The 20,285-nt window shown below is 51.3% G+C and overlaps 4 protein-coding genes across 4 annotated transcripts; 2 read left to right on the plus strand and 2 right to left on the minus strand.

Annotated features, from left to right (window-relative positions):
- Window positions 1-7,323: 7,323 nt before the first annotated feature.
- Window positions 7,324-9,774, plus strand: MIND_01379100 (uncharacterized protein; the record flags this gene model as incomplete). Its single annotated transcript, XM_037370210.1, has 5 exons — window positions 7,324-7,412; window positions 7,463-7,475; window positions 7,526-8,044; window positions 8,105-8,124; window positions 8,178-9,774. The coding sequence occupies 5 exons, from the start codon at window positions 7,324-7,326 to the stop codon at window positions 9,772-9,774; spliced, it is 2,238 nt and encodes a 745-aa protein (XP_037213211.1).
- A 5,374-nt stretch (window positions 9,775-15,148) lies between these two features.
- MIND_01379200 (uncharacterized protein) lies at window positions 15,149-16,571 on the plus strand (the record flags this gene model as incomplete). The annotated part of the gene is made up of 3 exons (XM_037370211.1): window positions 15,149-15,239; window positions 15,382-15,826; window positions 15,890-16,571. The coding sequence occupies 3 exons, from the start codon at window positions 15,149-15,151 to the stop codon at window positions 16,569-16,571; spliced, it is 1,218 nt and encodes a 405-aa protein (XP_037213212.1).
- Window positions 16,572-16,619: 48 nt separating this feature from the next.
- Window positions 16,620-17,653, minus strand: MIND_01379300 (Aldolase-II domain-containing protein; the record flags this gene model as incomplete). The annotated part of the gene is made up of 4 exons (XM_037370212.1): window positions 16,620-16,760; window positions 16,812-17,039; window positions 17,088-17,443; window positions 17,488-17,653. The coding sequence occupies 4 exons, from the start codon at window positions 17,651-17,653 to the stop codon at window positions 16,620-16,622; spliced, it is 891 nt and encodes a 296-aa protein (XP_037213213.1).
- A 362-nt stretch (window positions 17,654-18,015) lies between these two features.
- Window positions 18,016-20,042, minus strand: MIND_01379400 (Aldolase-II domain-containing protein; the record flags this gene model as incomplete). The annotated part of the gene is made up of 7 exons (XM_037370213.1): window positions 18,016-18,301; window positions 18,357-18,583; window positions 18,633-18,846; window positions 18,896-19,029; window positions 19,079-19,485; window positions 19,533-19,616; window positions 19,658-20,042. The coding sequence occupies 7 exons, from the start codon at window positions 20,040-20,042 to the stop codon at window positions 18,016-18,018; spliced, it is 1,737 nt and encodes a 578-aa protein (XP_037213214.1).
- Between the last annotated feature and the right edge of the window lie 243 nt (window positions 20,043-20,285).

The raw sequence follows: 20,285 nt of genomic DNA on the forward strand, positions 1-20,285 counted from the left end.
AGTCTGAGTAAGGTCAACCGCGGGGTTGGTAAGAATTTGGATGCTGAGGAGGATGACGGAGTTGCTGAGTAGTCACGACGGTCGACATGTATCATTTGTTTCTTTGCAACGATTTTTTGGCGATTTTCCCCGAGGTCGAAGGCGATTTCGGACATTTCTGAACCTTCTATGGGCAAAGGGGGGCAAATTCGGACAGCATTTTGGATTTGGGGCCGAAAAAAGATTCGGACAAAATCATGGAAATGGCTGATTTTGTGACTCGACATGGGAACCTATTATCAGGGGTCCTCCGCCATGCCGATGAAAGTCAGACACGTGATGTTGATGGCTGGCTTACGCAGCCTCGATCCGATTCGGCATCTTGCAACTTGACTCCAAACTTCCACCACATTCCACGAGAGTCGCCGCCGCGACATCCATGAACCTGTGTGCTATCGATTCAGTCGTCCAAAACATGCGCCTTCACCATTAACGGCGATCATGCAACTCTTCAAATTCCCATTCTGCCCCGACAGCAACTCTTCAAATTCCCATTCTGCCCCGACACGGTGTTGGTTCTGGCGCCTCCGAGTCAGACCCCAAAGAAAGTGCACGTTTCTGAGATCGACCGGCTGGGAAGCTTGAGTTACAGTGCCTAGCTGTGAAAAGTGCGCAGTTGCTGTTGACTTCGACCAATGCAAGGCGGACTAGTGCGCTCTCCGTTGTTGCCCATTACATTTTTGAAGCGCTGGTGTGTTTCGGCTGGCCGCGCGTTCAAGTTCATCGCGGTGGGTGCCCGCCTCCGATTCATTCCCTCCCCCGTAGCTGAGCCTGACCGATGCCGCAGTCAATGAATTACGGGCATACCTCCAATGTTTCAATTTTTCAAACCTCACACCTTCCCGAGCCTGAGCAAATCGCTGCACAGTCATTCGAACACCTTTACCAAGACTGTCCGAGCGTGTCGGCCCTGCGCGCGACGTGTCCGATGTCTTCAAAACATGTTGCTGCTGTCGAGGAGTCCTTACTCCGCTCGATTCGGGCCCGTGTCGGAAGGCGGTGACCGGGCTTGGACCGAGCATTGCTCAGCCAGGCACATTGCACGCGTCCCGAGTTAACCCGAGACGGAAGCAACACGGAACCGGGTCACCCGGGCCGCATAATCTCAGATCTGTTTTCCGTCAAGTTTTTTTCCAAACTTGCTCGACGACTTGTTCTTCGTGTCTCAAGATACTAATTGCTCATGCTGAGGATTGCTATGTCTATCTGCATTACATCTTTTCTAGCCTTTGCTATTTACACTGCCACAGCAAAATTTTTATCAAACTTCCACAACCTGTCAATGTCAACTGCCAAAAATATCCAGACGCCGATCATGCCTCCATGTGGTTCCGCTCCAAGCAAAAACTTTCTATAGCCTCTGCAGCTTCTGTGCGCCACACGGAGGATCCAAGACTCCGAGAGAGACGATCCTTTTACGACTTACCTCGCTTTTTTCCGGGTCATGGTAGATGCGGTTCCAAGCAACGGTGAACTTCCCCGCCACTTGGCGCTCTATCGGGTTTCCGCATCTAATCATAGAACCTGAAAAGAAAAAATGAATAAAAATAACCTGATCGTGTTTTCACTCCCCGCCTTTTACTCTGGCACGGCCCGGGGGTATAAGGTTGGAACACATCCGGATCCCCGCGTTCCTCCCAAGTGTTGAGAGTCGAGCAGCGGAGAGAACAGGGGATGAGATAAGTATTGGGGCTTTCAGCCCAGTATTTATACTACAGTGAATGTATCTAGAAAGTTCTGTAACTATCTAAAGGTATTGCTAACTGCTGACTGAGCCACATCCAAGGCGCACAATGCTGGCGCTTCGCGACAAGTTGAAGCAGCGCCATAGCTCAAAGACGGGCGCCTGACCGCCCGACAAGTTATCTAATCACTATAAGTATCAACTTTGCCCACCTTAGCAAAGCACTGAAATCGTATACTCTCCGAGGCGGCGATCCCTCGCCTTGAAACCGGGAATTACACTCGAGTCTGCTCCAGCGTCAATCCCCACATACCTATTTACATAAGCCAACCCCCGGCAAAATCCCGGCCTACAAACATTGGGAACCTGGATAAGAATCCCGAATGATCCACACACACCTGCATCCGCGCCGCTCGGAAATCCTGCATTCACACTGGCAGAACAGTTGAATTACGACGCCGCCGGATCGCTGGAAGACTGTTCAACTTATTATTGAGGGGCGGTGATAGACAGCGTTGGCTCCGTCGAGCGATCGCGACAGCTCCTGCCAACGTTACTAGGAAGGCCAGGAACCGAGATTACAACTTACAGTAGAGGTGCCTAGTGGTCCAGCATCGAGCCCTGATTGGCGTTTCCCTGGGAAAGACGTGCGGGATGAAAGGCAATTTTGGCAACTGGCTCAAAGCCGGGCCTTGATGTGGTACCTGCCGAGTAATGGCGCGCTATTTTCGGGCAAATGCCAAATTGCTGTTGCCTTTCCGGCTCAGCTGAGGGTGGGGTTAGCGGATGCGCAAAGAGTGGTAACTGGTTGTTCCTCACTTTATGCCAGTGTCCACCACGCGAATCGCGTGGAGCGCCACGAATGGAGGTAAAGTCTTACTGATGAATATTCGGAGCGGCTCAAGTCCGCGTCGGCCCGCCTGCGACAATGTATTGCGCTTGGCGTAGTTGGACCGGTAATCCAACTTAAACGGCTGGAGGCCAATCCCGGGCGTCTATCTGGTATCTAATCATTATTTCACCTTCCGAAGTTTCCGGAGACTGGCCGTTCAACGGTCACCAGTCAAACGCAGACGCTCGTGCCTGATTTATGATACGCTATGACTCGACGATGCGTGCGCGACCACGGCTTGCATTGGATGGGTGGTAGTACAGTTCCTCGATTGCTGAAGCGATAGAGGAACAAGTGAATTAGACAACAGACATGTTGCCTGAATAGGACACGTAGCGTTGAGCGAGGAAGAAGCCTGTCAGATTGGCGCCGCCGACTTCGTTGAATCCGAGTATATACGAGTTTGGTGGGAGTGGGACTCGCGCCAGTCCCACTCCCAGTGCTGTTTGACAGCGGTTAAGCCGATTTGGTGGGACTTGTCCCATCAGAGTGGGACTCGATGCACATCATCTTTCTGATGTGTCATGCGTGGATCATTGGGTTGCGGCGCCGGCCGCGACGGCCGGGGGTTTTCCACCCCGGACCCCCGACCAGGGCGTTGCCCTGGACCCACCCTGCCGGGGGCATCCGCTCGCCGCGGAGGCTCGCTGCGCGACGCCGGCTAAGGGCCTGCTCGGTGTCACCGGGATCGATCCCGTAGCCAATCTGGCAACGGGCTCGGCTAGCCCTAGCCAGTCTCGGTATGGTATCCATGCCATCAACAGGCATGACAACGGGGCCGGAGGTTGGCAGAGATGCGTCAAATAAGATTAGTCATGTATTTAAGGTAGATCAAAAGACATATCTCGTCCTCCCCTCCTCGTTTCGACGCGTTTTTTGACTGGGAATCGGCGCCATGCCCTCCGGCCCTTCCCGTGACGCGTCCAGAGCCTTCCGTGACGCATCCAATGCCTCGCAACAGGCTATACTTGCCCAACAGAGAGCACAAAAGAAGAAAGCACTAGCACAGCGTCAACGGCACATTGCGCTGGTGTCGCTTGTGTGTATGGTTGCAGCATTCACTGTCTCTTTTGGCATGAATCTCACTGATCCCATCCCTCTCAACACCTCTGCTCTTACTGGTCAGGTCTGGGTGGATGAGCTCCTTGTTGGCAGTGATATCCGGTTCTATCGCCAGCTAGGGATGGCCAAGCACGTCTTCCTTCGACTATTATTCGAACTCCAAATGCATTCCGGGCTAACCAATTCGAAGCATGTCACGGCCACGGAGAAGCTTGCAACATTCCTTTACTTCGCCCGGATCGGCTGCAGCTCACGTGTCCTCCAGGAGCGTTTTCAAAGGAGTGGGGAAACTATCAGCAAATCCATCCATACCATCCTTAACTGCTTGACTGGGTCTTTCTACACAAAGCATATCCATCTGCCACCAAATAACACTCCACCAGAAGTCAAAGCGACACGGAAATTCTACCCATACTTCCGTGAATGCCGTGGCGCAATCGACGGCTCGCACTTCTCTGCCTGGGTACCTGCTACCGCAATGCCACGGTATCGTAATCGCAAGGGGTTTATCGGGCAGAATATTCTGGCAGCCTGCAATTTTGCTCTGATTTTTGTCTATGTGCTTACAGGCTGGGAAGGGAGTGCATCAGACTCGCACATCTTCAATTATGCGCGAGCATGATTTTGCTGTTCCACTGGGCAAGTTCTACCTTGCAGATGCTGGGTTTCCGCTCTGCGACGTTTTGATGACCCCATACCGGAATATCCGATACCACCTCAAGGAATGGGGCAATGTCAACCAGCGCCCTCGGAACTACAAGGAGCTATTCAATCTACGTCATGCTCAGCTTCGGAACGCAGTCGAGCGGATATTTGGTATTCTCAAACGTCGCTGGAATATCTTTACGGGTGGTGCTCCAGAGTACTCGGTCGAGACACAGGCTCAACTAATCTCAGCCATCTGTGCACTTCATAATTTTATTCGGGTCTACGATGGTGAAGATGATGGTTTGGAGCCCAACGACACCAATGAAACCCCAAGTATCTCATCCATCACCACCCCGACACGGCGAGAAAGCTCCTTGCAAGATCTTATCGCTAATCCAGCAGAGCCTATTTCAGCTGAGGAGCTAGGGTGGTCAATCAGCCCAGAGGAACGTGCTCGAGCATCAGCCCGGCGTGACGCGATTGCGCAGAATATGTGGGCAGATTACAAGGCATATATGCTTACAAAAGGTATCCAAATTCAAGAGGTCGCTCCCGAGGAATAGATAGTGCTATATTGACAACACAAGTACTCTACGGTGCGAACAATGTACTCTCAATAAGGCCTTGGACAAATTTAGTACGTAGGGCCTTTGTTTTCGGTGCAATGTACAGCTGCGCAGCCTTTGAATTGTTCATGAACAGCTTCATTGCCTCGACACTCTCATTATCCGACAACTCGTCATCCTCCTCCATCACCTGCACAGCCCTAGCCAAGATCTCGGGGCTCCCCTTCACCTTCAGAGCTCCTGCAATCTCGAGCATGGCAGAAGCCATGCTATTTGTGGCATCAGCATTGCGCGCTCGCGACTTTCGGCCAGGCTTCTGCGGTGATGACGAAGCTGCTCGCTTGCGGCTTGATGCTGGCTCGGTAAATGGAGAGGATGGGGTGGCGTCGTTGTAGGCAGGCATGCGAATAGGCGGCGCGGGTGTATGTGGAACTGTTTGGGAGGGGGAGGATGGTGTGCCGGGCGCAGATGGGTTGTTTGAACCTGCATCGGTGCCTGTACTGGTGCTAGGGATGACGGGGTCATTTGTCGATGGAGTTGGGGTGGTGCCTGCATGAAACGCGCCTTCGCCGGTGGCTACGATGCCATCGACAAGGAACATGATGTCGTCGTAGAGGGGGAATGGTTTTTTTGCCATTTTGTGGCCCAGGCATTTTTCTAGAAAGGAATTAGCGTACACACAAGGCTGAAGAAACAGCCACGCACCTTATTCACGATATAATCCGTCCACACATCATCCGTCGCCGTAACAGTCTTGAGACCATCGTCCCACCCGAATCCCGACGCGCCGCGCAGCTTTCGAGCTTCGTTGAACAGTGCCTTGAGCCCCCCGTAGTGGTCTTGGCACTTGGCGGCTGTCTTGGTGGCGCCAGGAGATGCGGCGAGGGCCGCTGCGCAGATTGGCCACACCTGTGGTTTCCAGCCGCTGTCTGTCTGAAAGGCAGCCTTGTTCGTGCGGAGGGTATTGATGAGTGTCGCGTCATCGGCGTCCCGCCACGAGCAGCGCTCCTTCCGCTGCTTGGTCGAAGGCTCAGTCATGGAGGTAAGAAGAAAAGAGGGGAGGATTGGCCTTGATCCGCGCTCAGCGTGACGAGACAGATGGCTGGCAACGTACCTCCGAACGCCCATCTGGCTACGGAATCACAGGCATCTGCGTGTGTTGCCATCTGGGTTGATTGTGAGTGTGTCCGGGATCGATCCCGGTGACACCGAGCAGGCCCTAAGTCTCTCTCCTGATCTGGCATCAGCCGGCCTTGGAGACGATCACAGCAACCAGCCATGAATCCCACTTTGATAGCTGGAGTCCCACAGATTGGAAGGGAGTGGGACTGGCACGAGTCCCACTCCCACCATTCTCGTGTACCCTCGTTGAATCCTAAAGGAGGAAATGCCGGCGCATGAAGCCGCAACTAGATTGAAAGCCGGGCGGTACCGGTATGATTTTCTACTTATCTTATCTGATTTTATGTGTTGAAGAAAACCAAATCCAACCATAAGCTTGAGCTCATGCTCGACAGAAAGCTGTAGAGTATGTGAGATCCGCAAGGTTAATTTTGACTTGGTGCTGTGAACATCGGATTGACTGCGGACAAGGCTTTTCACAAGGCAGTCGCCACGTCTTGCTTCGTGTTCTTCGCAGAGGGTGCATCGTTTCCTGGACAAAGACGAACGGAAACGGAAGCAAGTAAACCATGACGACAAGAAGTCCAAGACCTAAACTCCGCACCTGTGCTTGTCCCTCCTCTTCTAACCCCACCATGTTCCAAGCTACATGGCAGAATATGGTGTTGCTCCTTCTATGTTGCCTTTCTACTCACTCTGTGTTCAGTTTCATCGAGTCAAACTCGGACCGGCTAAATAGTTACCTTAATTCTCCATATATTGCCCGTGTCTTGCTGCCTCTTGCGGCGAGGACCGCGTTTTCCCGCATATATGGGTACGCAGCAGGAAAAGGCGGTGCAGATAATTTGAGGAGCGAGGCCATATACGTTTTCGGGTATACTCCAATAAGCCTTGTGTAGTGTTCGCCACTTCGGATGATGGAGGCTGGAGCCCTCAACCGTCGACGTCATGAACGACAATCCCTGTCTGTAAGCAAGTCTAGTGAAGCTGCTAAGTACTGACGAAGACTACGGCAAGCCACGGTCTCGGTAATCCGGCATCGAGTTGAGCCTCGAATTGCTCGATGTCGGGAACAGATTCGGAAACGCATGACAGACCGCCGCTTACACAAACTGTGATGTGTGACAGCACAGCATATCGCGTTGGTCCGCCCGATTCGCCCTTTGCTTTTGGCTTCCATGCATCTAGATTGCGGCCGAACATAGACGTGGACTCCCAAATGATTCACCGACCCTCTATAAAAGCAATGCCAACTTTTCGACATCCCCTTTCAGAAACTCCCTTCCAAACTGGATTCGGTTACTAGCCAGATGATTGCAGACGCGACACTCTCGCAAGCTGGAGCCCGCTCCGTAGCTTCGAGACCTCTCAAGCGTGGTAGGGCTTGCATGAACTGTCGGTGCGTTGATTCTGACTCGTTCATCCCAGGTGTTGACTACTTTCACATAGCTTCCTCAAAATCGTGCGTGGTCATCTCTTTTGCTCTCTCGACGTTACTAACTATGACCCCAGAAGTGCGATGGTGTAAAACCTGTCTGTGGGCCGTGTCGGAAGCACCCGAAAGACGACGAATGCGAATATAACGATGGGCCCACACGTTCCCGGACTAAAGCTCTGGAGGACATGGTCCAGCGACTAGAAGCAAGACTCCATGAACTAGAGCATCCAGAAGAGACTACTCCAAGCGTGACTCTATACGACCCCTACTCTTCGTTACCACCCCCACCTCCTCCAGGTCGTCTAACGATCCCACAACTCACATTGCTGGATTCTGGTCATCGGTCTCTTCCCGGAACTCCATTTCGCTCTCTGCTTCCTCGATTGCAAACACCCGTAGGCAGTCAGTCGTCTCCAGAATCGCATCTGGCCCCACTCTCGCCTCCTTCCACGACAGCAAGCACACCCCCGCTGTCACTATTTGGCAGTCATGGCCACGGACCCAGCCCTAGCCCCCTGGGTATCTTTGACTCGCGCGCTGTCGCGGTGGCCACACCCGACTCTAGTGTGGCGTCAAGTCTAGATCTCCTCGACGTAAGTTTTCCCTTCCGATCCTTTCCGAACGTTACTAATATTGGCCTAATGTTGTTTCAGCCTCAACTATGCGAAAGATTGTATGCAAACACACTTTCCCCGTCGATCCTTATTCTGATTTTCGTCTTTTTAGATTACATGCATTTCTTCCCTATGCTTCCCAGTTCGGCTTCTTTCTTGACCTGGAACCTCGAAGATTTATGCTACGCTCTCAGCAATACCCACCCACGAGCCCCAATTCAGCCCCTGCCCTCGCGATAACTCTTGGGAAAAGTTCCCCAGCTCTTTTGTACACGCTTTGTACCTTTGGTGCCCATCTTTCTCCTTCAAGAGATCGGGCCACCGAAGAGCGTTTCCTATTTCGTGCGCTACAGGCATGTGCTACCTCGACCGCCGATTCAAACCCCCAGTGGCTGGTGCATATCATCCAGGCAGAGGTCTTATTGGCGTACTACTTTTGGCGTACGGGATCGTTACTTCGGGCTCGCGTCCATTTTGCCGCCGCCCATGCATTCGTTTCCGGCTCAGGATTACACAAGCCCCGTGAAGACGCACCAATCCTTGCTATCTCAATCGAACATAGGCACGAGAGTCGACCTCGCAGTCCATATCATTCACCGCCGACAACGGAACGACGTCTGCTACCCCCAACCGACCCCATTGATGCTGGCGAGCGGATACGAGCTGTCTGGGTTGTTTCAGGCTTACAGCAAATGCTATCAGTGGCGCTGGACTCCCCGTCAGAAGACCTCGATGTTCAGGTTCCGTGGCCCCGAGAAATTGAAGAGTATCGTTCTGACTGGGCGGAAGGGATCAGGGGGAAGAGCACGATGAAACTTTACCTTGCCGGCCAAGAAACGCCGCAGCCCAATGAGTCGATGAATGCGATGCTCTCAAAGGCTCAGCTTCTCCTCCATCGTGTCGCCTCGCTCCAAGCACAGGCGTTCAAATCCACGGGTGTCGGACAACAGGCTCAAGCTGTTGTTGCTACTTTCCAGAGCCTCAGTGCGCTTGTGGAGGCGCTTCGCACACAGCTTCCATTGCGGTATTCTTCAAGCAATGTTTCCAGCCGGCGCTCGTCATATTCGCCGTCTCATTCTTCGGGCTCGTCTGAGGAGACATATCCCCAGGGCCGAACACACTCCCCGACATATCGACAGCAATTGCAACAGCTGTCAGCTCCTGCGGCGTATTCGCAGTCGATGAGAACGCAAACGCACTCGCCGAGTTATGCCTCCGAGTATCAGCCCTCCCAACTTAGCTCCCCTGACTACCATAACGTCCCCATGCCCCTTTCGTCCGATCCGGCCACAGATGTTGACTCGCGTGTCACTCTCGCTCATGACCTCCTCGACGGCGCTACTCTCCGGCTACATGACATCTTTGTGTACATGTACGGCGCCAATGTCGACCCCAGCGCCAACACCCAAGCGATCAGAACGGCGATGGGCTTGCTGCGCCATGCCGCGACTGCCTCGGCCCGCCCTGTGAGCCCAATCGTTGGTATCGTTTGGAATCTCGCTATCACAACGTTGGCGGACGAGCTGAAGCGTTTGCGGCAGCAACAGCAGGGGTGGTCGACGTCTGACGGGGAGTATGAGAAGGAGCTTCGCGGATGGCTGCAGGAGGGTCTGTTGGCTCTGGAAGCAGCAGCGAGAGACAGCGCCGTGATGCGGAGAGAGTTGGGTCGGGCAAGGGAGGTCGTAGCTGCCAGCGGGAGTGCTCTTTGAAACTTCGCGCGTCAAACATTTGTTACGGCGGCCCACAAGCTGGGCAATCGCGTCCGGAATCGGTGGGGATGCCATATCTTGGGCATCTAATGCAACTCACCACGCAGATACCACGCAATGAATCACCCGTATGGTGTATATTCCTTACTGGCTTCTCTTGGATATATACGACTTGAACACTGTTGTACATATATTTGTAAGTTTAAACACCCTCAGTACATGTACATACCTACTTATCCCACTCTGTAATTGGTACTAGTAAAGCTCCTATGTTCTTGGTCCTTCTATTTTCCTTCGGCTTTGTAAATCATGGCCTTGATGAGGATTAGATTTGGTGTTTTGAGGTCATTAGAGTGTTTGATATTATGGTTTGGATTAATAACTTTGGTCTGCAGTTACTACTAGTAGTTTGTGGTTTGGACAGAGTTGTCCATTTACTCCTAGGAATCGGAATAAAACCGAAAGATTCAAGATAATAATGATCAGAGTCCAATTTAAATTGTCATTTTGACTATGGAGTCCAAGTCCTAGTCACAGTTCAGGGACAGGTAATACAAGTCTGGTTCTATCTGGGTATTTTGGCAAGTCAAATTTATATTGTATAGTGATTGCCAAATATGATTATATCATTCTGGAGACATAATATATTATAATCATATTATACTCAGGGGCCCAACATAATAATATATTTGTAGTATAGTATGAACATATACAGAGGTAAAATACTGTACCATTTCATTCAATGCTGTGGCCTGTGACATTTTGGCAGAACTTTAGAATTCGGCCGGCCACGCTGCAGAGGCCGAATTTTGTGTGACATCCTACCTTATAGTGCTGGCCAGAATTATATTATGTTTGATTAATTATTAAATATATTCAGAATATTATGAATATATTATGCCCTTGGTGGAGCACTTGAATATGATTATGTTTAAATATATTATATGATGACTATACTATATTATAGTCACAGAATATTCAACTGTAGTAAGATGGATGATCACTGCTATTTTCTCAGTGCATGTAGTCAGTTATAGTATGATCTTAGTCTGAGTTAGCCCTACTTCTGATAAATGTCACATATTATCTATCATATATGGTGATTCATACTCCTAGTAGGAACAAGGGTCAGGAGTGATCACTTTGGGTTGACCCTATTAAATGTAGTATAGAACCCCTGATCAAGTATCTACTGGTCAACCTAATACTAGTGGCAATACCCTGATTGTATTTTGAGAGTCCTATGTATCCAAGGCTGGGATTAGAGAGGCCCAAAAGGAATTTGCCCTGACAATCCAGCATGTATCTTATGTATTTTTTTTTTTCTAGCAGCATATATGCATACTAGATTATAGTTGAATATATTTATAACATATTCATATTTTGCAGCTGAATATGATTATACTATACTACAAATATATTATTGTGTTGGAGCTCTGAATATAATATGATTATAATATATTATGCCCATAACATGATATAATCATATTTGGCCAGCACTACTACCTTATATAGTAGGAAATTTTTGAGGCAGATTGGGACTAAAAAATTCTGTTATGACCTGTGACAGGCAGAAATATTTTGCCCAAAAAAGTCAACGTGACTGTGAAGAATTAAATGAAATAGTACAGTACTTTAACTCCATCTTTGGACCTATAAGAATATTTAAAATGCGATTAGGGGCATTGTTGGTGGTATCAGGCTGGCTCATCTAGACTGACCAGGGTTTATATATTACTATAGGGCAGTGACCTATAGTGATCCTATAATGCCTTGTATGTTGTTTCTGTACTTGATGGAATCACTGTATATAACAGAGACATTATCAGGGGAACCCCCACTTCGGCCTCCTCCGGACTGCCCAAGCGCATCCGAGGCGCATCTGACCACCGCCCCCTCGGACGCTCCGACCTACCCTGACCCTCGTCCTTGGCCTCCTTCGCCCCGCACAATCACTGATCCGTCAAGACCCTCCCAACAATCACCTTGGGACAGAGCCTGCAATGCCGCTCAGGCCTTCTGCGCTCTACGTCAGCAGCTACGGACGACCAGTATATAGTTGGCACCCTAGCAGGCGGACCCTTAGAGTTTCTTCTCTTTGGATCCTCCCCTGCTAGGTCGGTCCCTCCGTGTATTTCCGTAGCTTTTATTCACGCTTTGGATCTTGCCCTACTAGGCTTTCGTCGGAGTCTCCAGGGTTGCCCTTACAGACAGGCAGAAATATTTTGCCCAAAAAAGTCAATGTGACTGTGAAGAATTAAATGAAATAGTATAGTACTTTAACTCCATCTTTGGACCTATAAGAATATTTAAAATGCAATTAGGGGCATTGTTGCTGGTATCAGGCTGGCCTATCTAGACTGACCAGGGTTTATATACTACTATAGGGCAGTGACCTATAGTGATCCTATAATGCCTTGTAAGTTGTTTCTGTACTTAATGGAATCACTATATATAACAGAGACATTTACTAGAAGTATATATAAATCAGACTAAGAGGACAGGCATATATACGAGAAAATAGTCATAGTTGGCATTATAATCTACCTTAGCATATTTGAATATTCTGTGAAAATAATATCGGATAGTCAAAATATGATATAATATATTCAAAAATAGTCATAATCAAGTGATCAATCAAATCCATAATTGTATTTTAACTACCATGAATACATTCAACATTATTATGAGAAGGTTGCTGTCAAAGCAATTGTACTCAAATTGAGGCCCCAGATATTCACCTCCTAACCCTTGATTTGTGTGAAAATCAGCTTCATTGATTCTTATAAACAAGTCCTCCTTAGGGGAGTCCTCTTTCAATGATTTAATACTTGACAAGAGATGTATGTAGATTGACCCTAGTATACTGTCCTATTTTGATCAACTGTCCTTGTTATACACTGCATTGGCTGAAAAAGTCCTTATGAAAAATCATCATAAATCAAAAGAATTTTTTGTTTGGTCCCAAATTTTTATTATTATTGAAAAAGAGTGCCAGAAACTTAATTGGAATGGGAGAGGAATTTTGTGTGTGTGATAGATGTCTGTATTTTCTTCAACACAATCTAGTTCTTGAATATATATATATATATATTATATGTACATCATTCTGTCCTGTCTGTGAAAAGTGGTTCATATGGATGGCTAGTTCAAGTTCAAATTTGTGTGCACAAGTAGCTGTGTATGTGAGTGCATGAGTGAGTGAGTGAGTGCCAGTGTAATCTGTATACTACAGTACTAATAGTAACTTATGTAGTATATATGCAACTGCATACCAATGCTTAGGCTTAATCTTTAAAAAGTCCCATAAGAATATTGTGTTATAAATGTTCAAAGCACTGCACTAGTATATCATCACCATAAAGTACACTGGCGCTCCTGTGTGATCGTCTCAGTATCACTAGAGTCTTCAAGGCTTGCCTCCGCCTCAGCAGTATCCCTTTTCCACTCTTGCAACTGGCGCATCCGAGCCGTGAACCTTCCTGGCATACACCGGCCCTCAAAATCCGCCGCTTGGTCAATGATCTTGCGCCGTACTATTTCGTGGCGCAGCTTGAACAGATGCAGGACATATGTGATCTGGTCTTCCGGAACCCACAAGCCGGCCCGCGCGGTCCGCATCCGCGCATCGTGATTCACTATCTGCGCTGGCGTCTGTCCCGCCGCACGCATTGCTGCGTGGAACACAGCGCACATCTGCGTGAACTCGGTGATGTCGGCGCCGAACGAGAGGGCGCCCGTTGTCGGATCAACCAGCCGAATACCGCCGAAGCTGCCGAGGTGGGCAGCATGCGCACGTGCCTCCTCCTCCGATGGTGGGCTTATAGTGACACCGCGTTCAGCGCGGAGGGCGTTGATGGCGAGGTAGAAGGTAGTTGCGAACCAGCGCTGCATGTGCCTGAGCCGTCCAAGGCCGCTGGCCGCGGCGAGCTCTTCAATAACGACAGCAAGGATAGCGCAGTCCAGCATTGTCACGTGGATGTGCGCGGGGTGTGCCAATGTAAGCTCGTTTCCTGACCTTCGCACGGTCCAGTGCGTCCACTGCGAGCAGAGCGGGTTGATTGCCCGGAGAAGGCGCGTGAGGCGGGTCGGCGGCGGGTTTGGGGCGACACGGAACCAGTGAAAATGGTCATCTGCGCTGCCAGTGACTTGCACTTCAGTTCGACTGCCAAATAAACTTGAACATCAGTAGTTACCTCCTAGATATTGTTTCCAAGCACGCACCCGCTTGTTCCGGGGAGATGCTGGTGGAAGAGCAACGCTGTCCGCCTATCGACTGCTTGCACAGTCATGCCCGTCCCATCACCGTAGTAGTGGAACTCGAGCATAATCGCCTCGTCGGCCGTCTTGCGCTCCTCTACCACGTGGCTAACGCGCGTGACAAAGCAGCGTTCCAAATCCTCCAGCCGCTCAACCTGCTTCTTATCGCGACCGCTGACGGTCTGCAGCGTGTCCAGCCACTCCGCGACAGACATGGCCATGTTGCTCCTCGTAAGCAGGCCGGGGATAGTCCGCGTCGGGCGTGGCGGCATTGACATTCAAGTCCATCCCTCAGGACCGCCTTGCTGGCTATTATATATCGTTGGCGGGCAGGCGCTAGCCTTATCGCGGCATTTAATGAAGGTATGACTCGGAGTCGAGTACACCGCGATATGGCTTGAATGGGTCGGCCACTGTCGCGGAGTATGAAATCCCTGGAAAAATGAGCAACGTGGTACACACCGCCTTCGTTGGCAGTGGACAAAAGCGCTACTAGTATGGTGCACGTGTTCCTTTACATCACAATGGCATCCACCAGGGGTCTCCCGAAGACAACAGCGGAGGTGAGTGCGGATAGACAACGCATTGTGGGTGTGTGTGACATTTGTGACTGGATGCACGTGCCTGCTTATCAACTTCCCTCTCACTCGGTCTGCCAATGAACGCGCCGCCCTCATCCGCCGTTGCCCCCAACTGGCCTCCTGGCCGAAATGCGTCAACAACTGCAATCTTATCCAAAGTCGCTGCCCAGGCGACGCTATAGAGAACAAAAACGTTAACTTGAAACAGTGGGTGAGTGCCGCTGCAGTGCTTATGACGAGATCTTACAAGTGACTCATACTCTAAGTCGGGAAACGTCGCCACAAGCAACCACGCGTTTAAACATGGTCAGCACGCGGATGGAACTTGAGGAAACACCGGCAGACAGCGAGGAAGGTCCGGTTCTCTCAGTCTATCGATTGGCCCCAGTCTGAGATTGCTAGTCAACAAAGCTTACCATCATTAAGCCACTGGCTCTGAGTCTTTCAAACAACAGCTACATCCGCTATATTCGTGATGTAAGTCAACGCGCCGTGCGATTCTGCCTTGCCTTGTTGACGCAATCCCACTCCAGATGCGGTGCTTCATATCGATATCCGACTCAGATTCGGCAGCGAGCTTCCCAAGTCTAGCGCACTGGCATGCATATAGCTTTGCCGCTACTGGTAGGTTCACTTCAAGTTCTTTCGTCATACATATCTTATTAATGACAACCTCCATTAAATTGACGCCCACTTTACACTATATAACCTGAACTAAGTGCTAGCGTTGCACTAGTACTGACTGCCATGTGCTTACTTCTGCCAGTCCCACTGTTCCTGAAGCTCGCATACTTGAATATTCTCATGGCGCTTTCTGGCTTTGGCCGCCCGCCACCACTCAAACTGTACAAGCCGCCGCCGACGCGGAGCATCCCGGGGCTATTCAACCCATACGATGACAGCTCCGTCTCGATCACGCAGTGGTTAGAGATGCTGCAGACCGTGGGTCGGATCTACTACAATCGTAACCCTGGGCCGAAGTTGGCGCTCAACAAGCCCGACGAGTGGCTGCACAACTTGCAGCACTGTTTTGTCACGCGTGTCGGGCACATGGTGCAGGAGCCAACCGACCGTTATGAGGAGGACGTGGTGCTAGACTTCCACTACTGCGATGGGACAACCGCCGGGAAAGTCAAGCCAAACGACAAGCGCACGGCGATTCTTCAAGTTTGGCCCGACCAATTCCAAATGGACTGGATTTCCTTGTTTGAGTGAGTCGCAATTGTCACCAGTATCTCTTCTGAATTCGCTCTGACAACCACTGCCGTTACTAGTACCGAAGTCAGAGTGATGATCTCTGCAGTCCTGCCAAGCGGCTGCTCCTGGAGCTCGCGGCCCGTCGACACCCGCATGTCTCGGCTGCAGGCCCTCAACCCATTCCGTTCAAACACCGAGGGTATGTGCTGGACCGTGCGCTCTATGCAGAATGGGCTCGCGTCAGCATCGGACCGACATCCCCCACATATGCACGTGACGATGCTCGACTGTGCTGTGCTTGCCGTGACGATTCAGGACCTGGCCGCGGCGAGCGGCATCAAGCGTCTCAAGCACATGAACGTCTGGTTTGCGACCACGTTTTACTTGGCATTCCGGGCGCTCTGTGCCGACCGCGGCGTCGCCGTGCCTCTGCCGTCGGAAGCAGAGGCACGTGACCATGCGGAGCGCCTCGGGCGCTTCCGCGGCATCCGGCTCGTTGACCCGGCGACAGGCAGCCTTTTTTTCGGCGCCGACGAGGCTGAGTTCGCCGAGATATGCCAGCCGCCCGAAAATAATAAGGGGACGCCGGAACGGCTCGCAGAATACCAATCTCGCTACACTCAGATGAAGACTGCGCAGCCCCTCATGCCGGATGACCAGATTGCCCAGATACTCGCGTTGTTCAAGGAGAAGCTGGTGGGTGTGGAGAATGCGATCGTTCGTGGCATGGTTGATTCTCACAGACTGAGTAGACCGTAGTACTAGCAACACTTTTGTTCAATGTGAACTTTCTCTGTTCAACCACCTTCATTTATTCTCTGCAAACTGGAACGTCACCCTCTCCTCTGCCTCGAGAACCATGAACTCCATGGAGCCCGAAAACCAGCCCGCGCCTTGGGTGCCGACAATCCTTGCAGTCTCAGCTGCTTGTTCCGGGTTTATCTTCACCTGCGAGCCATTGTCAACATCGCCCGGAATAAACAGCCCAGGGCCACTCACCGTCTTCCCGCCGTCTGCAGCGGCTGCCGTGTCTGCCAATAGCTGCACTTGACAGGCGCGCTCGAGGGCAATATAGAAGGCCACTGTGCCTTCGATAGATGCAGTGCCAACGAGTAGACCGTGGTTCTGGAGGATGGCGGCCTTCTTGTTGCCAAGTGCTTCGACTATAGCGGCGCCTTCCTGCTCATCGAGCACGATTCCGTTGTACTGTGTGTATAAGGCGTGGTCCTGGATGGCTCAGTGAGAGAAGAGTTTTCGAGGCGGAGTAGAACTGACCCCATAGAACGCACACGCATCCTGCGAAATGGGGTCCAGCGTCTTGCCGAGGGCACTAAATGCCTTGCCATAGGGTGAGTGCGAATGGGCAGCGCATAGCACGTCGGGCCGAGCGCCGTGAATGGCAGAGTGGATCATGAACGCGGCGGTGTTAAGCACTCGGAAGCGGGTGCCCCACAGTGAGGCATGGCCCGTCTCCGCATCTTGGATCTCGCCACTGTGAGAGACGAGGAGAAGGTCGGCGGGCTGAATCAGCTTGAAGTGCAAGCCAAATGGATTCACCCAGAAACAGTCAGTTCGAATGGGGTCGCGCACGGTAATGTGTCCCGCTGGCCCCTCATCAAACCCGCGGTTGCCTGTCCGCTCAGTTTATGCACTCCGGAAAGTCGCAATCACCCACCGAATATGCGGAGGGCCTGTGCCAACCGAAACTTGACGAATTCCCGCTCCTCCGTCTTGCTCGTAAAGGTCGGTGGCCCGTGAATGTGGCCACGAAATGCTTTAGCGCTGGGCGAGTCGGGGCGTGTGCCCATCATCGCGAGCGAGTTGGCGCTTGGAGTCGACATCTGCCAGTGGTGGACGAGAAGAGGGGTGAGCCGAGAAGCTTTATATTGGAGAGATCCTCCACTGATCGGCAGATCATCCCATCTTCATGTTGTCGGCAACGGCGTGGTCCGAGCCGAGTGTGGAGGAGACTTCAAGTTTCCAGTCAAGTGCTTCTTTTTTCGTGTCGTGACTGACCCGCTCAACGACGAGCGGAAGGACTTTCGGAAGATGACAGAGACATGATCAGTCATTGTCGACTGTCGGATCACCGGGCCGGGGTCACCAAGTTATGCCCTACATACTAACCGACCCATCTTCAAGTTGGCTGCTGGCAATGCCAGAAAATATACAAAAAACAGCCTTAATTCACTTGACAATCTATTCAATTTTGCTGAGCCCCCGCCAATTCAGCAACAGAGTCGCACCGGCCAGTTTCCTCTCCGCTCTGCAATTCCAGGAAGCTCCCGCTAGCGTTGGGCTCTGGGCCCTCTTGGAGGATCATCCGCTCCTTGTCGCTTACGCTAAATGGCTTCCAGAACGGCGATCTGGCTAGTTTATGTGTGTTGGGATCCAGGGCTCGGACAAACGACAACCAGTACGCGATCAGCTCCGACGCAAATGCGGTTTCAATGGGGGTCTGGGGAGTGAATTGGCGAGTGCCGTTGACGCTGTGACAGAAGAGGCTCGTGAATGATTGTACATTATGACGGGGAGCATACTTACCCAGTATTGACACCCAGGAACATCATCCAATTCTCTGCTGCATGAGACACGGCGGGGCTCCCACTTGTTGGGTTGGGCTGGTTATATCTATACGTCCATACTTTCGCTTTCCCGCGCTGTGATACGGCGCTTGCGATGACATGCCTGGCGCATTTTAGCTCTGACTCGCCTGTGGCGGCCTGGAATTGCAGTGCAGTCGAGTCGGCAAACTGCGAGACGGGATATGCCTGTGAACTGCCATTCAACAGTAAATTAAACTGGAAGCAATTAGTATACCGCAACGAGTTTGTTGGCATCGTCGTTCGACATGGAAGGGAAGAAAGACTTCAACGCATCGGGAATGCTGCTGCCCCCAGACAGCGTCTCGTTTGTCGTCGCACCGACGATGATAGGCACATCTGAGAAGCCTCGTCCTGCCCCAAAGGTGTTCGTTGGGAAGTCAGAGAAGGTTTTGCCATCAAGGACGGGTTGGAAGAGTTTGTACCCGGTGCTAATGTTTCAATTAGCAATCAAGGGGTTGTGCCGGAGGAAATAATCACAGGGTCGAAGAGCCAGCGGTGGCATCTTGAGCTCGTGCCAACGCACTTACACTTGCCTGGCGAAGGCATTTCATTTGTTCTGTTGTTGACCCGGGTCCACATCCTGCTTGTGATGCAAACAAGTTAAATTGGGCCTTTAGAATTTAAACTGCTATGAAACACAATAATGCTCGTTTTACTCACCACACGTTGCTCCGGTCGTGCCAATGGGGTGCGATACACGCTCTGCGCGATGACTCCTCTGAATAGATTCTTCCCCTTGTCCGAATTGGCGACCATATGTAGCTCAACAGAGCTCCCACCAGCACTCTCGCCGTTAATTGTTACCTTTGTCGCGTCTCCGCCAAACTTGCTGATATGTTTTTGCACCCACTTCAGCGCCAATACTTGGTCCTGGAATCCGGCATTGTGGTCACCCAGCGCAGGGTCCGCGGAAAATTCGGGATGGGAGAGGAAGCCGAATGCGTCAAGACGGTAGTACACAGACACGATCACGACGTTAGGCGACTGGTGGATCCAGTGGTCAAACGGCCAGTTGGCAGGGTTGCCGAAGAAATACCCGCCGCCGTGGATGTATACCAGCACGGGGACTAATGCCGAGCGGTGAGAAGCGAGAAGGAAGATGGTCAATACGCACGATTATCCCCTGCTTTAGCTCCAGCAGGCGCATATATGTTGACCTTAAGACAGTCTTCGGACCCGGCACCGCCCGCATCCCCGCCTTTACGAAGAGTCAGTAACTTCAGGTTCAACAATGATGACACTTGCCTCCCGTCGAGCCCTGGACGCAGAAATCAGGATATTGTGTTGCATCAATAACCCTCCCCTTGGCCTCAATTGCCAGACGAGCCGTATTAAGCGGTAGGGGTGCTCTAAATCGGAGGTTGTCCAGCGGAGGCTCCGCATACGGCAGCCCAAGGAAGGCAACAGTGTTTGGGAAGGAAAGATTCCCCAGGTAGCGGGCATAGCCTAGGTCGACTATATTCGTCTTGGCGAGGTCGCTGGCGGAGGAAGACAATGAAAAGGGGAGAAGAAGGAGCGCAAGCTGTGCAAAAGTTGTCATCGTCATGTTGACTAGTGGTACGATGGTTTCAAGTGTGGAGTTCAAGTTGACGACGTCAAAAGACAAGTCGGGATGGGGCCACATCTTTTCTTCTTGAACTTCTTTTATACGCTGAGCAATCTACTCGCTCGATTTCGGGGCCTATGACGGACAAGAAGAAGCGCGGCGGCCAGCGTGCATCACGTTGGCGCGTCACGGGTACACCTTATGTGACGTGATATCGAGACTTTGCGTGAGATTCTCCGAGTTGAGAACGGCCCATTCGGGCCGAATGGGCCGTTCGAATGATTCGGCTGATGGTTGACTGATGTTTGCGAACAATTGCTT

This window comes from Mycena indigotica (assembly GCF_014461135.1).
Source record: "Mycena indigotica strain 171206Taipei chromosome Unknown Mind.scaff0017, whole genome shotgun sequence".
Taxonomy (NCBI): Eukaryota; Fungi; Basidiomycota; class Agaricomycetes; order Agaricales; family Mycenaceae; genus Mycena; species Mycena indigotica.